Here is a 16258-nt window from a genome sequence, read left to right on the forward strand (position 1 = left end):
CAATAAATAACTAAGGTCATGGAGAGGAGAGTTGGGACTATGCATACAAGTTGTTTATATATATATATATATATATATATATATATATATATATATATATATATATATATATATATATATATATAAATGTATCATGCCTTTAGTATACCAATATTTCACATTGTATACATATGTGGCATAAGCAAACCGTTTGAATGGTGTAGCTTTATGTATTAAAAAAAAAAAAAAGTGCATTTTTACTGAAAACTATGTAAAGGAGGTTTTAAGGTTATTGGAAGTCATTTGTCTTATCACGATCAGCAAGAATAGAACATCCATGTGTTAGCATACTATTCTCCAGTGACCCAAAGTTGGAGAGGCTGCAGACAAGAGATAGCACATAGCAACAGTTTATTCATTTGAAATGAATTAGTCTGATTTAAAACATGATTGAGAGTAGTTTACAAAGGAGTTAATCTAAAAGCCAAGCGCAGCGTAAAGATGTACAAATGCTGGTCTTCAGAAACATGTTAATTGGCAAGAACAAGAAGCAGTATCATGGTCCTTTAAGGGTCTAAGAAAGTACAAGTACTAGAGCCCTTTTATGCCTTTTCTAAAGCTCTGTAATAGTCTTTCAGCACAGCCCAGGCTGTTGGTGCCATGAAACCATCTGGTGGATTCTGTCCCTCACGAGCCAGTTTACGCATTCGAGTTCCAGAAATAAAATCAAAGTCTTCAGCACTGGAAAAGAAAAAATATATCAGTAGGTTAGTAAAGTTTTAGACAAGTAGAGTTATCATGAAAATATGGATGATACCGATTTTGTAAAAAAATACAATAGATACACACACTATATATATATATATATATATATATATATATATATATATATATATATATATATATATATATATACACACACACACACACACACACATATAGTCAGGTCCATAAATATTAGGACATCTACATAATTCTTATCTTTTTTTGGCTCTATACACCACCACAATGGATTTGAACTGAAACAAACAAGGTGTGCTTTAACTGCAGACTTTCAGCTTTATTTGAGGGTAATTACATCCAAATCAGGTGAACGGTGTAGGAATTACAACAGTTTGTATATGTGCCTCCCACTTTTTAAAAGGGACCAAAAGTAATGGGACAGATTAACAATCATCAATCAAACTTTCACTTATTAATACTTGGTTGCAAATCCTTTGCAGTCAATTACAGCCTGAAGTCTGGAACGCATAGACATCACCAGACGCTGGATTTCATCCCTGATGACGCTCTGCCAGGCCTCTACCATAACTGTCTTCAGTTCCTACTTGTTCTTGGGGCATTTTCCCTTCAGTTTTGTCTTCAGCAAGTGAAATGCATGCTCAATCGGATTCAGGTCAGGTGATTGACTTGGCCATTGCATAACATTCCACTTCTTTCCCTTAAAAAACTCTTTGGTTGCTTTCGCAGTATGCTTCGGGTCATTGTCCATCTGCACTGTGAAGCGCCGTCCAATGATTTCTGAAGCATTTGGCTGAATATGAGCAGATAATATTGCCGGAAACACTTCAGAATTCATCCTGCTGCTTTTGTCAACAGTCACATCATCAATAAATACAAGAGAACCAGTTCCATTGGTAGCCATACATGCCCACACCATGACATTACCACCACCATGCTTCACTGAAGAGGTGGTATGCTTTGGATCATGAGCAGTTCCTTTCCTTCTTCATACTCTTCTCTTCCCATCACTCTGGTACAAGTTAATCTTGGTCTCATCTGTCCATAGGATGTTGTACCAGAACTGTGAAGGCTTTTTTAGATGTTGTTTGGCAAACTCTAATCTGGCCATCCTGTTTTTGAGGCTCAACAATGGTTTACATCTTGTGGTGAACCCTCTGTATTCACTCTGACACACATACACCTACCTCCTGGAGAGTGTTCTTGATCTGGCCAACTGTTGTAAAGGATGTTTTCTTCACCAGGGAAAGAATTCTTCGGTCATCCACCACAGTTGTTTTAAGTGGTCATTCGGGTCTTTTTGTGTTGCTGAGCTCAATGGTGCGTTCTCTTTTTGTAAGGATGTTCCAAACAGTTGATTTGTCCACACCTAATGTTTTTTCTATCTCTCTCTGATGGGGCACATATACAAACTGTTGTAATTCCTACATCCTTTACCTGATTTGGATGTAAATACCCTCAAATTAAAGCTTAAAGTCTGCAGTTAAAGCACATCTTGTTTGTTTCATTTCAAATCCATTATAGAGCCAAAAAGATTAGAATTGTGTCGATGTCCCAATATTCATGGACCTGACTGTACATATACACACACACCCGTGTATATATATATATATATATATATATATATATATCACACACACACACACACACACACACACACACACACACACACACACACACATACAGTATCTCACAAAAGTGAGTACACCCCTCACATTTTTGTTAATATAATAAAATATCTTTTCATGTGACAACACTGAAGAAATGATTACAATGTAAAGTAGTGAGTGTACAGTGTAAAACTGCTGTCCCCTCAAAATAACTCAATACACAGCCATTATTGTCTAAGCCGCTGGCAACAAAAGTGAGTACACCCCTAAGTGAAAATGTCCATATTGGGCCTAAAGTGTCAATATTTTGTATAGCCACCATTATTTTTCCAGCACTGCTTCAACTCTCTTGGGCATGGAGTTCACCAGAGCTTCACAGGTTGCCACTGGAGTCCTCTTCCATTCCTCCATGGCGATGTCACTGAGCTGGTGGATGTTAGAGACCTTGCGCTCCTCCACCTTCCGTTTGAGGATGCCCCACAGATGCTCAATAGGGTTTAGGTCTGGGGACATGCTTGGCCAGTCCATCACCTTTACCCTCAGCTTCTTTAGCAAGGCAGTGGTAGTTGTTGAGGTGTGTTTGGGGTTATGTTGGAATATTGCCCTGCGGTGCAGTCTCCAAAGGGAGGGGATCATTCTCTGTTTTAGTATGTCACAGTACATGTTGGCATTCATGGTTTGAACTTCCAGTGACCATTATGTGAGAGCGATAACACCAAATTGAACACACCTGCTCCCCATTCACACTTGAGACCTTGTAACACTAACGAGTCACATGACACTGGGGAGGGAAAATGGCTAATTTGGCCCAATTTGGACATTTTCACGGGGGGGGGGGGGGGGGGGCATGCGCTAACTCACTTTTGTTGCCAGTGGTTTAGACATTAATGGCAGTGTGTTGAGTTATTTTGAGGGACAGCAAATTTACACTGTTATACAACCTGTACACTCACTACTTTACATTGTAGCAAAGTGTCATTTTTTCAGTGTTGTCACATAAAAAAATTTAAAAAATGTGAGGGTGTACTCACTTTTGTGAGATACTGTATCTACACACACACACATATATATATATATATATATCAATCAGCCTGTTTTTTAAATTGCCGCCCTCCTACAGTAGTTTATTGTAAGCAGGAGGCAGCTACAGGTCAGGCGACATATGCTGGCTTGCTCCCCTGGGATACGCAGCGTGCCGCTCCCAGGACCACTGTGTCTGGTGCTAAAAAGTTTTATTTTTATAGACTTACATCAATTTTTAGGTTACAGCAGTTGCATGGGATGTCTGAATATGAATGTACAGTACAAAAGGCATGAAAGATGAACACTGTTCTCAGCAATGTAAAGAACGAGTGCTGAAGGGTATAGCTGTTACTCAGCTATGTGCAGCAATGGAAAAGGTGGGCAGCAATCAGCATTCTAAATGTTTTTAGATTTAACCTCTTGCCGACAGCCCTATAGCATTTTTGCTGCTACAGGGCAGCAGCTGTGTGCTGGATTACGTATATTTACAGAAGATCCCACACTTCTAGGTAGCGGGTTTGCTCGCGCTGTGATTATGCACAGCGGGAGCCGATCAGCGGGTACCACAGACTCAATGTCCACCAGCCATTCATTACACAGGCAGAATGGCAGTCTGCCTATGTAAACAAGGCAGATTGCCATTCTGTCAGTACAGAAGGCATGGATCCTGTGTTCCTGCAAAGCAGGAACATGGATCCATGCCTTCCCTTAGTAAAAAAATCTCCAACACAGTTAACAAAAAAAGGCTAGTCAACCCTTTGATTGCCCCTGATGTAAACCCCTTCCCAGCCAGTGTCATTAGTACAGTGACCGTGCATATTTTTAGCACTGATTACTGTATTAGTATCACTGGTTCCGAAAAAAGTGTCAGTTAGTGTCCGATACGTCTGCCGTAATATTGCAGTCTCGCTATAAGTCCCTAATCGCTGCCATTACTATTAAAAAAATAAATAAACAATAATAATTAAAATTTCCATATTATATCCCATAGTTTGTAGATGCTATAACTTTTGCGCAAACCAATCACAATACGCTTATTGTGATTTTTTATAAAAATATGTAGCAAAATGGATAATGGCATAAATTGATGAAAACATTTGCTTTGTTAAATTTTTAAATTGATATGTTTTTTAGCAGAAAGTAAAAAATATTCTTAGCATCTATGCTATGTAAAGAACACCTTCAGGTAGCCATATTGCATTGCATTTTACAGAAAATCCCAGAGCTGCAGATTATATAGGAAAGGTAATTTTTAATACCATACAATTGACACAATATGACTTGTGTCGCAATTGTACATATATTTTTTTTATTTGCTAATATTTTTTCCAACTTTATAATAAATAAATAATTCATAACATTCGTTGGTACAGGAATATCGTTTTGAGATTTCAGATAGACATTTACAGTGCCTTGCGAAAATATTAGGCCCCCTTGAACTTTGCGACCTTTTGCCACATTTCAGGCTTCAAACCAAGATATAAAACTGTAATTTTTTGTGAAGAATCAACAAGTGGGACACATCACAACGCAACCGGAGGCGGCGCTGAGAGAAACCGGAAGTGTGTGTACGTGCGGCAAGGGAGCGAGGAGGAAGAGGAGCTGCGGGGACACGTGCGGGGGGAGCCGCACAAGGGGTGCGGGTGCACCGTGCAGGGGGCCGGTAACCATCAACTGAGCGGCGGTGGAGGACGGGAGCCGCTAGAAGAGCAGAGGGAGCGGCAGCAGGGACGTGAACAACCGCACCAGGATACCGGGTGCAGGGACCGAGGCAGAGCGCGGCGGTGGAGGTCGGAAACTGCCTCCCTCCCTTAGTGCCTGGAAGAAGAGGAGGAGGAGACATCCGTCCCAGTGTGTGTGTGTGTGTGTGTGTGTGGCAGCAGCTGTGAGTAAGGCAGCAGCTGCAAACAGGGAGAAAGCTGTGTGACTGAGCTCGGTGAGAAATCAATAGCTGTTTGACAGTGCTGCGACTGACTGCTGTGTGACTGTCTCTGCAACTGAGTACCTGGGAAGTCTGGTGAGTATCCTTGCGACTGGTAAGTATCTTGCGACTGGTGTGTACCCTTGCGACTGGTGAGTATCTTTGCGACTGGTGTGTACCCTTGCGACTGGTGAGTATCCTTGCGACTGGTGAGTATCCTTGCGACTGGTGAGTATCCTGCGACTGGTGAGTATCCTGCGACTGGTGAATATCTTTGCGACTGGTGAGTATCCTTGCGACTGGTGAGTATCCTTGCGACTGGTGAGTATCTTTGCGACTGGTGAGTATCCTTGCGACTCGTGAGTATCCTGCGACTGGTGAGTATCCTTGCGACTGGTGAGTATCTTGCGACTGGTGAGTATCTTTGCGACTGGTGAGTATCCTTGCGACTGGTGAGTATCTTTGCGACTGGTGAGTATCCTTGCGACTGGTGAGTATCTTTGCGACTGGTGAGTATCTTTGCGACTGGTGAGTATCCTTGCGACTGGTGAGTATCCTTGCGACTGGTGAGTATCTTGCGACTGGGAGTATCTTGCGACTGGTGAGTATCTTAGCGACTGGTTAGTATATTAGCGACTGGTGAGGACCCCAGGTTTAGTACCAGGGGAGATAGAGGTAGTGTAGGTAAGGAAGAGCAGGTCGTTAATATATCCCCATAGAGTAGTGGGTAATAATGTCCGACAGGATTGCGGATGCCACTCAGTGCACTTCTTGCTGCATGTATGCGTTCCTTGATGAACCAATCGAGGGTGAATACTGCTGTGCAAGATGTGAGCGACTTGTTGCTCTGTTAGACCAGATCCTGGACCTACAGAACACAGTGGCAACACTGCGTGGCATCAACAACCTGGAAAGGAGCTTGGACATTACCTATCAGGCGCTGGCAGGGGCCAGCATAGAGGAGGGAGGAATAGAGGAGACGCAAGCAGCAGAGGTACGCAGCTGGGTGACTGTTAGGAAGGGTAGAGGGATGAGTGCCAGGGAGGCCAATCCTGAGTTGGTACACCGTAACAAATTTGCCGAGTTGCAGGTCGAGGGGGATATCAACTCAGGGGTGGCAGAGCTGGAGCATGCACCCTCCCCCAGCTGCCAGGGGAGGGACGGCTCCAGGAAGAAGGGGGGCTGTAACTCAAGAAAGGTTAGAAAGGTTGTGGTAGTTGGGGACTCAATTATCAAGAGGACAGAGAGGGCAATCTGTAAAAAAGATCTCGTGAACCGAACAGTTTGTTGTTTACCGGGCGCCCGCGTTTGGCATATCGCAGATCTGGCAGACAGATTGTTGTGCAGGGCTGGGGATGACCCAGCGGTCATGGTGCATGTGGGCACTAATGACAAAGTTAAAGGTAGGTGGAGGATCCTTAAGAACGATTTCAGGTAATAGATTGAGGAAAAGGACCTCCAAGGTGGTTTTCTCTGAAATACTGCCTGTACCTCGAGCCACACAGGAGAGGCAGAAGGAGATTAGGGAACTTAACAAGTGGCTGAGGAACTGGTGTAGGAAGGAGGGGTTTGGGTTCTTGGAGAACTGGGCTGACTTCTCAGTCGGCTACCGGCTCTTTAGTAAGGATGGGCTGCACCTTAATGGGGACGGTACAGCTCTTTTGGGGAGAAAGATGGCCACCAAGTTGGAGGGGCTTTTAAACTAAGAGACGGGGGGAGGGCTCAGAAGTAGAGTCAGTCAGGAGGGAGCAGAGGACTGAAGGCAGCTGTAGGGTCAGCAGCGACAGTAGGTCCACAATGTCAATTGGCAGGTCTGTGCAGGAAAATCTCAGACCAAACAGGAATAAACATAACCGCCAATTGCGCTTAACTTCCGTAAAACTAAGAGGGGTATATGCTAATGCCAGGAGCCTAGCTAATAAAATGGATGAGTTGGAAATATTGGTACATGAGGAGGACATAGACCTTGTGGGAATAACAAAGACTTGGTTCGACCCCTCACATGACTGGCTGGCCAATATCCAAGGGTATTCGGTGTACCGGAAGGACAGGGTAGGAAAAAGAGGGGGAGGGGTATGTCTCTATGTCAAGAACAATATAAAGGTGATAGAAAGGAGTGACATTACGGATGGGATGAGCATGGATTTAGAATCTGTGTGGGTTGAACTCCATAGGGAAGGAGAAAAGGGGAAAGTAATTGTGGGGGGTTGCTATAGGCCACCTAACCAAGGGGAGGAGGTAGAGCTGGAATTCTTAGCACTAATGAGTAAAGTGGCAAAATTGGGATCAGTCATCATATTGGGGGACTTCAATTATCCCGACATTGACTGGGACGAGGGGACTACACACTCACAGAAGGCCCGCCTATTCACGGAAACCTTACTGGATAATTACATGTCACAGTTGGTGGATTCTCCGACTAGAGAAAATGCAGTCCTGGATCTATTGATCACTAATGACCCAGACATAATCTCGGAGGTAGGAGTCCAGGACAACCTGGGCTCTAGCGATCACAGGATGATCACATTTAGTATAAATAACAATATAACAAGGCAAGTGGGGAACATAAGAACCCTAAACTTCAGAAGGGCAAACTTTCCAAAATTGTACTCATTGATGGAAAGGGTAAACTGGGACCAAACCCTGGGATCCCTGACCACAGAGGAAAAATGGGAATGCTTTAGGAACATATTAGGCAAAGGCATCTTGCAGTGCATTCCTATGGGAAATAAATTTAGAAGAGACAAAGCCAAACCTGGCTGGTTAAACCGTAGCGTCAAAAAACTTATTAGGGGAAAAAAATTGGCCTTCAAGAAGTATAAATCAGAGGGCACAGTATCGACTTTCGAGCAATACAAGGAGGCAAATAAGAAAAGTAAACAAGAAATCAAGATGGCTAAAATCAACTTTGAGAGACAAATAGCGGAGGATAGTAAAAAAAAACCAACGAAATTCTTTAAATATATCAACAGCAAAAAAACTAGGGCAGAGCATATTGCACACATAATTAACAATGATGGGAGGATGGTTACAGAGGACACTGAAAAAGCAACCGTGCTGAATGCTTTTTTCTCGTCAGTCTTTACACAGGAAACGGAGGGGTACACTGACCATGACTGTATGGTTAGTAGTAATACACAGGACTTGCCACTATGGCTAACAGAGGGTGAAATCAGGGAAAGGCTGGATAAACTTAACACAAACAAATCACCAGGCCCGGATGGCGTACATCCGAGAGTACTCAAGGAACTCAGTAAGGTTATATCCAGACCACTGTTCGTGATCTTTGCTGACAGTATTAGGACAGGAGATGTACCAGGGGATTGGAAGAAAGCTAACGTGATTCCGATATTCAAAAAGGGCCAGAGGCATATCCTGGGAAATTATAGGCCTGTCAGTTTGACATCAATAGTATGTAAACTTCTGGAGGGGATGATAAGGGACTATATCGTAGAGTTTTCTAAAGACAACAACATCATCAGCAGTAATCAGCACGGGTTTACAAATGGGCGTTCTTGTCAAACCAATCTATTAACATTCTACGAGGAGGTGAGCTGTGAGCTAGATAGGGGGAGACCAGTGGATGTGGTGTACTTGGATTTCGCTAAGGCGTTTGATACAGTTCCCCACAAGCGCTTAATTTATAAAATAAGGTCTGCAGGTATCGACAGCAGGGTTTGCTCTTGGATACGGAATTGGCTTAAAGGGCGTGTCCAAAGGGTGGTAATAAACAGCGCATACTCAGACTGGTCTGAGGTAGTAAGCGGGGTGCCCCAGGGCTCAGTCCTGGGACCAACCTTGTTCAATTTATTCATAAACAACATTGAGGTTGGGATCAGTAGTTCGATATCAGTTTTTGCAGATGACACAAAATTGGCCAGGGCAATAACTGCACAGCATGAAGCAGATATCCTACAGAATGACCTGGACAAAATTACAGAGTGGGCAACGACATGGCAAATGAGGTTTAACGTGGAGAAGTGTAAGGTTTTGCACTTGGGGACTAAAAACATAAAAACACAATACACGTTAGGAGGGGAACCCTTGGGGGAATCAAAAATGGAGAAGGATCTGGGAGTCTTGGTTGATGATAGATTAGGCAACAGCATGCAATGTCAAGCGGCAGCTGCCAAAGCCAGCAGAATATTAGCATGCATAAAGAAAGGGATGTATTCCAGAGATAAGACTATAATCCTTCCACTTTATAAAACTCTGGTCCGACCGCATCTGGAGTATTCTGTCCAGTTCTGGTCGCCAGTCCTCCGGAGGGATGTGTTGGAGCTGGAGAGAGTCCAGAGAAGGGCAACTAAACTAATTAGGGGATTGGAGGACCTTGACTATGAAGAGCGTCTACAATCGCTCGATTTATTCTCCCTGGAGAAGAGACATCTGAGGGGGGACATGATAGCAATTTATAAATATCTTAATGGGGATCCCAGCTTAGAAAAAAAGCTGTTCATTCGAAGGGATTGCATGAGGACTCGAGGGCATACAATGCGATTAGAGGAGAAGCGTTTTAACCTCAGGCAACGTGGGGGGTTCTTTACTGTTAGGGCTACAAGATTGTGGAATTCTCTACCACAAGAGGTGGTTTCTGCGGGTAGTATGGTGGCTTTCAAAAGACTCTTAGACTTACATCTCAAGGATCAGAACATTCAGGGGTATGTGAGATGATTACAGCCACACACACCTACACAGGTTGAACTGGATGGACTATTGTCTTTATTCAACCTCACCTACTATGTAACTATGTAACTATGTAACAATCATGAAGTCGAACTAAATTTATTGGATATTTCAAACTTTTTTAACAAATAAAAAACTGAAAAATTGGGCGTGCAAAATTATTCAGCCCCTTTACTTTCAGTGCAGCAAACTCTCTCCAGAAGTTCAGTGAGGATCTCTGAATGATCCAATGTTGACCTAAATGACTAATGATGATAAATAGAATCCACCTGTGTGTAATCAAGTCTCTGTATAAATGCACCTGCACTGTGATAGTCTCAGAGGTCAGTTTAAAGCACAGAGAGCATCATGAAGAACAAGGAACACACCAGGCAGGTCCGAGATACTGTTGTGGAGAAGTTTAAAGCCGGATTTGGATACAAAAAGATTTCCCAAGCTTTAAACATCCCAAGGAGCACTGTGCAAGCGATAATATTGAAATGGAAGGAGTATTAGACCACTGCAAATCTACGAAGACCTGGCCGTCCCTCTAAACTTTCAGCTCGTACAAGGAAAAGACTGATCACAGATGCAGCCAAGAGGCCCATGATCACTCTGGATGAACTGCAGAGATCTACAGCTGAGGTGGGAAACTCTGTCCATCGGACAACAATCAGTCGTATACTGCACAAATCTGGCCTTTATGGAAGAGTGGCAAGAAGAAAGCCATTTCTTAAATATATCCATAAAAAGTGTCGTTTAAAGTTTGCCACAAGCCACCTGGGAGACACACCAAATGTGGAAGAAGGTGCTCTGGTCAGATGAAACCAAAATCGAACTTTTTGGCAACAATGCAAAACGTTATGTTTGGCGTAAAAGCAACACAGCTCATCATACCATCCCCACTGTCAAACATGGTGGTGGCAGCATCATGGTTTGGGCCTGCTTTTCTTTAGCAGGGACAGGGAATATGGTTAAAATTGATGGGAAGATGGATGGAGCCAAATACAGGACCATTCTGGAAGAAAACCTAATGGAGTCTGCAAAAGACCTGAGATTGGGATGGAGATTTGTCTTCCAACAAGACAATGATCCAAAACATAAAGCAAAATCTACAATGGAATGGTTCACAAATAAACATATCCAGGTGTTAGAATGGCCAAGTCAAAGTCCAGACCTGAATCCAATCGAGAATCTGTGGAAAGAACTGAAAACTGCTGTTCACAAACGCTCTACATCCAACCTCACTGAGCCCGAGCTGTTTTGCAAGGAGGAATGGGCAAAAATTTCAGTCTCTCGATGTGCAAAACTAATAAGAGACATACCCCACAAGCGACTTACAGCTGTAATCACAGCAAAAGGTGGAGTTACAAAGTATTAACTTAAGGGGGCTGAATCATTTTGCACGCCCAATTTTTCAGTTTTTTATTTGTTAAAAAAGTTTGAAATATCCAATAAATTTCGTTCCACTTCATGATTGTGTCCCACTTGTTATTGATTCTTCACAAAAAATTACAGTTTTATATCTTTATGTTTCTCAAAAACACAGTGAGTCGGCGCAAAATAGAAGAAATCTCAGAAAAAACTCAGACCGAGCCAACCAATGTCACAGTCACAGCGAGACCTCCCGAAATATGATAAAAAAGGTCTCACCATAAATATGTACCAATGTTTAAAAAAGACCAAATAAATACTTTATAAGCAGATTAAAAGATCAGCAGGCTAAAACAGAAAACGTATAAAATCCAACTCTTATAGGCTAATCCGATTCCTTGAAAAAATATCTATATCCGTCTAAGGTATATGAAGATAGGAAAATAATTCTTCAATATATCTGACTTGTAACAACTCCCATAGGGTCAACCTACAATAAAAGGAGATCAGTGGATATTATAAAACGTGTATGATGCGAATCCTAAAATTGATCCAATTCCTTGACTATACGATTAGTGTCAAGGAATTGGATCAATTTTAGGATCTAATATATATAATCTAAAATATCTGTTCCCAGTGAAATTATAGCTTCCGGTCCTGAAAAAACACAATATAAGATGGAACAAGCTAGATAGTCGCATCAAACGACTAAATCGCAATTATAGTTCGTTGATTCACGAATATTACCAATATTCTGCCAAATGAATCAATGATAATAATGTGTAACCAAACATCATAAGTGAACTAGTAAAAAAATTTATATAAATAGTGTTATGATATATCAATGCATAATAATCATAAAATCATCAAATATCCATAAATGACCAAAGATGGAAAGGATATGTGAAAATAGATAAATACGTATAAAATAGTGATTAATAATTCCAAGTGCATAAATAAATCTGGTGCAGTGATCAAATAAATAAATCAATATTTCTATGTGCAGTCAGTAGTCCATGTGCATATAAAATGAAGTCTTGTGCAATCAATAATCCTTCTGCAGTAGATACAATTGGTGCAGTGATAGGATAAAGTTCATCCGTGCGCAAATAAAAAAAGTGACAGTTAGTGATTCTCTAGGGCAATATTGTGAATATCCCGTGCTGTGATCCGGAGTGAGCCGTGATAGTATAGGCGCAGTGGCCGCTCACCTCACTGCACCTTTTCAGGCGCTTTAAGCTGGTCTCTCCCCCTAGGGGTGAAATGCTGGGTTACTCTGGTAACGAGAGATGCTCCGACCTCCACTCTAAAATCCACAGCTATCGATCCTAGATTGGCTCCAACGGTACCAGTGTTTTCCCAAAAAAAGAGGATAATACCCAATCGTGAAGCATGTAAACACTATCTTTATTCATTAAAAACAGGGGAATACACTCACATTTTAAACGTAAATAACAGGCAGAGACGATACAGTGTTGCCGCACTGTTGCGGTGTTGATTCCTGGGCATTTCCGGTTACGGCCGTCCAACCGGAAGTCGACGTCACCCAAAGCCTCCCGACCGGTTGCGTCACAGATCACGTGACTTTCTCAAGGGATGTGCTACGGGTGATCATCTCCGCCCTAAGTACCCGGAGGTAACCATGGAAATCATCAACACAAGATCTTTTAACCCCATATTCAGTTCATATCCTTATATCGTCACTAATGCAATATGAGCATTCCTATTTAGCACCATCTTGTGGCCATTTTAGAGATGTACTTAGAAGAAAGGTGCCATATACTTCAATGTGCATAAAAAATAAATAGATGAAAATATAACTGATCATATATATTCTAGCAAAACACTAACTCCGAATGAATTCTAATAAATAAATATCACATAAAGAAATCCTAATAAATGAATATCACATATAGAAATAGTGTTAACATAGATATTCATATCGTTAAAATATTATTTTTAATTCTTAATAAAAATAAAAATATTTATAAAATCACCAAAGTCTTGTATATAGTGTAAATATAATGAGGAGATGTGGAGAGATATATAAAATAGAGGGTGATCCACTCATACTGGAGATATAAGACTGGCCAGCAAAGACATCAACCTAAAAGCCATATTAAAATAAATTAATAATCGGAAATGAAACAGATCAAAAATCAATATTAAGCCCCTGAGGTGAAAGTGTCTGGATCTCAAAAATCCAGCGGGATTCTGCTTGGCTGAGAGTTTTAATTTTGTGACTCCCCCTCCAGTGGGGTTTATATATTATCTTTGAGCCCCGGTTCACACTTATGCGAGTGCGGGGTTCGCATGTAATGTCGGAGCGCACTGCTCCTTCATTACATGCGATCGGCTGTGCGCTGCGAGTTTAGCCATACACTTTGTATGGCTAAATTCGCACCGCACCCAACACGCACAGGGACCCTTTTTGGCAGCCGCATCAGGATCGGATCGCACAGCGGTTCATAACTTGTGCGATCCGATCCTGTGCGAACTGCAAGATCGCACTGCGATATGCGATCAAACTGGGGGTGTCGTTAAGATTACATTGACACCCCCAGTGTATCACATATGGCAGTGTGAACTGCTGGGGGTGCGTGTGCGATGCGGGAACAGGCTGCGGATTCGCAGCCTTCCCGCATCGCATAAGTGTGAACCGGACCTCAATTCCCAAAAAACGTAGAGAGGAGGGGTCTTTATTGTGCACTTCCAAAAAATGTTTAGAAACACTATGTTTTGGAAAACCTGTTTGGATGTTCTGTATATGTTCCCTTAAACGTTTCCACAGTGGTCTTTTGGTCCTGCCTATATATTGAATGGAGCATGGGCATTCTAATAGATAAACCGCCCCTTCTGTCCTACATGTGATGAAGTCGTTTATTTTGTATACTTTTCCTGTACTTGATGATTTAAATTCATCTTTCTTCTTTTTATTCAGTGATGTCCTTTTACAAGCATAACAATTTTTACACGGGTAAAAACCTTTCAAGTTAAAAAAATTATTAAAAACATTATTTGTTTTTGGAGGATCCATGATGTTTTTTGCAATTTTCTGTCGAAGCACAGGTGCTTTCCTGTAGGTAAAACTTGGTTGTGGAGGTAAAACTTCAGCTAAAATATTATCTGCCAATAAAATCTTCCAATGTTTTTTTATAATCTTTTCGACCTTTTTATGCTGTATATTGTAATCTAGCACCAGTGGGGGGTTATTTTTTAAGACATCTATTTCTTTTTGTTGCTCTTTATTTCTCTTGTTTTCTAATAAACCATCTCTCTCTATATTTTTCACTTCATTGATTTTTTCTCTAATGAAAGCATCCTTATATCCCTTTTCTAAAAATCTTAACCTCAAAATTTCAGCTTGTTGCTCATAATCCTCTAATTTCGTATAGTTACGCCTTATGCGCATCAGTTGACCTTTAGGTATGTTTATAAGCCACGGCATATGATGGCAACTATTCAAAGGTAAATAACTGTTTCGATCTAAAGGTTTGAAAAATGTTTTGGTTATAAATCTATAATTTTCATGTCGTATTTCGAGGTCCAAGAAAGTGATCTTTGTTTTGCTGATTTCCCAAGTCAGGCAGATGTTTTTGTCATTCCGTGCCAATTCATCTTTAAATGTTACTAGGCTCTCTTCACTTAAAGGCCCAGATTAGGATGATATAGTCTATGAATCTTTTATAGACTATTAGTTGCTCTGGGCGGTTTTCATATATTGCCGATTCTTCCCACTTTGCCATGTACAAATTGGCTACACTTGGTGCATATTTTGCTCCCATCGCAACACCTTGTTGTTGTTTGTAGAAGACTGAATCAAACCAGAAGTAATTATGGTCTAGGCATTTTATCAGAAATTTTCTTTGATTGGTTTTTATATCTGTCATTCCTTTCAGAGCCCATTTTGTCGCTTTTATTGCTTCCTGGTGATTTATTATTGCGTAGAGGCTCGCTACATAAGCCGTAGCAAGTAGGATGCTTTCCGACTTGAACTGTGAGTTTTCTAAATGTGCAATCAAATCCTTTGTGTCCTTAAGATATGCCTTCGTTTCTTGAACTGCTGGTTGCAAAAAACAGTCTATATACTCCCCCAATCTAGAGCTCACTGAGTTTATTCCATTCACGATGGGTCTCCCTGGGGGATTTTGGCTATCTTTATGGATTTTTGGTAGAGTATATAGCACAGGAATACGACATGTATCAGGTATCTTGCTTCCTTCTCATTCAGAAGTGTTTTGCTAGAATATATATGATCAGTTATATTTTCATTTATTTATTTTTTATGCACATTGAAGTATATGGCACCTTTCTTCTAAGTACATCTCTAAAATGGCCACAAGATGGTGCTAAATAGGAATGCTCATATTGCATTAGTGACGATATAAGGATATGAACTGAATATGGGGTTAAAAGATCTTGTGTTGATGATTTCCATGGTTACCTCCCATCGATCACCCGTAGCCCATCCGTTGAGAAAGTCACGTGATCTGTGACGCAACCGGTCGGGAGGCTTTGGATGACGTCGACTTCCGGTTGGACGGCCGTAACCGGAAGTGCCCAGGAATCAACACCGCAAGAGTGCGGCAACGCTGTATCATCTCTGCCTGTTATTTACATTTAAAATGTGAGTGTATTCCCCTGTTTTTAATGAATAAAGATAGTGTTTACATGCTTCACGGTTGGGTATTATCCTCTTTTTTGGGAAAACACTGGTACCGTTGGAGCCAATCTAGGATCGATAGCTGTGGATTTTAGAGTGGAGGTCGGAGAATCTCTCGTTACCAGAGTAACCCAGCATTTCACCCCAAGGGGGAGAGATCAGCTTAAAGCGCCTGAAAAGGTGCAGTGAGGTGAGCGGCCACTGCGCCTATACTATCACGGCTCACTCCGGATCACAGCACGGGATATTCACAATATTGCCCTAGAGAATCACTAACTGTCA

At 41.6% G+C, this 16258-nt stretch overlaps 1 protein-coding gene across 1 annotated transcript in view; it reads right to left on the bottom strand.

Annotated features, from left to right (window-relative positions):
* Nucleotides 1-250: 250 nt before the first annotated feature.
* The window catches only part of PAPSS1 (3'-phosphoadenosine 5'-phosphosulfate synthase 1), a 287717-nt gene continuing 271709 nt past the window's right edge, over nucleotides 251-16258 (bottom strand). The window contains exon 12 of the mRNA XM_082242974.1: nucleotides 251-720. Within this exon, the coding sequence (XP_082099100.1) occupies nucleotides 582-720 (139 nt within the window). The 3' untranslated portion in view covers nucleotides 251-581. The remainder of the gene's footprint in view (nucleotides 721-16258) is intronic.

This window comes from Pelophylax lessonae (genome assembly GCF_965119305.1).
Source record: "Pelophylax lessonae genome assembly, chromosome: 1".
Lineage (NCBI taxonomy): Eukaryota > Metazoa > Chordata > Amphibia > Anura > Ranidae > Pelophylax > Pelophylax lessonae.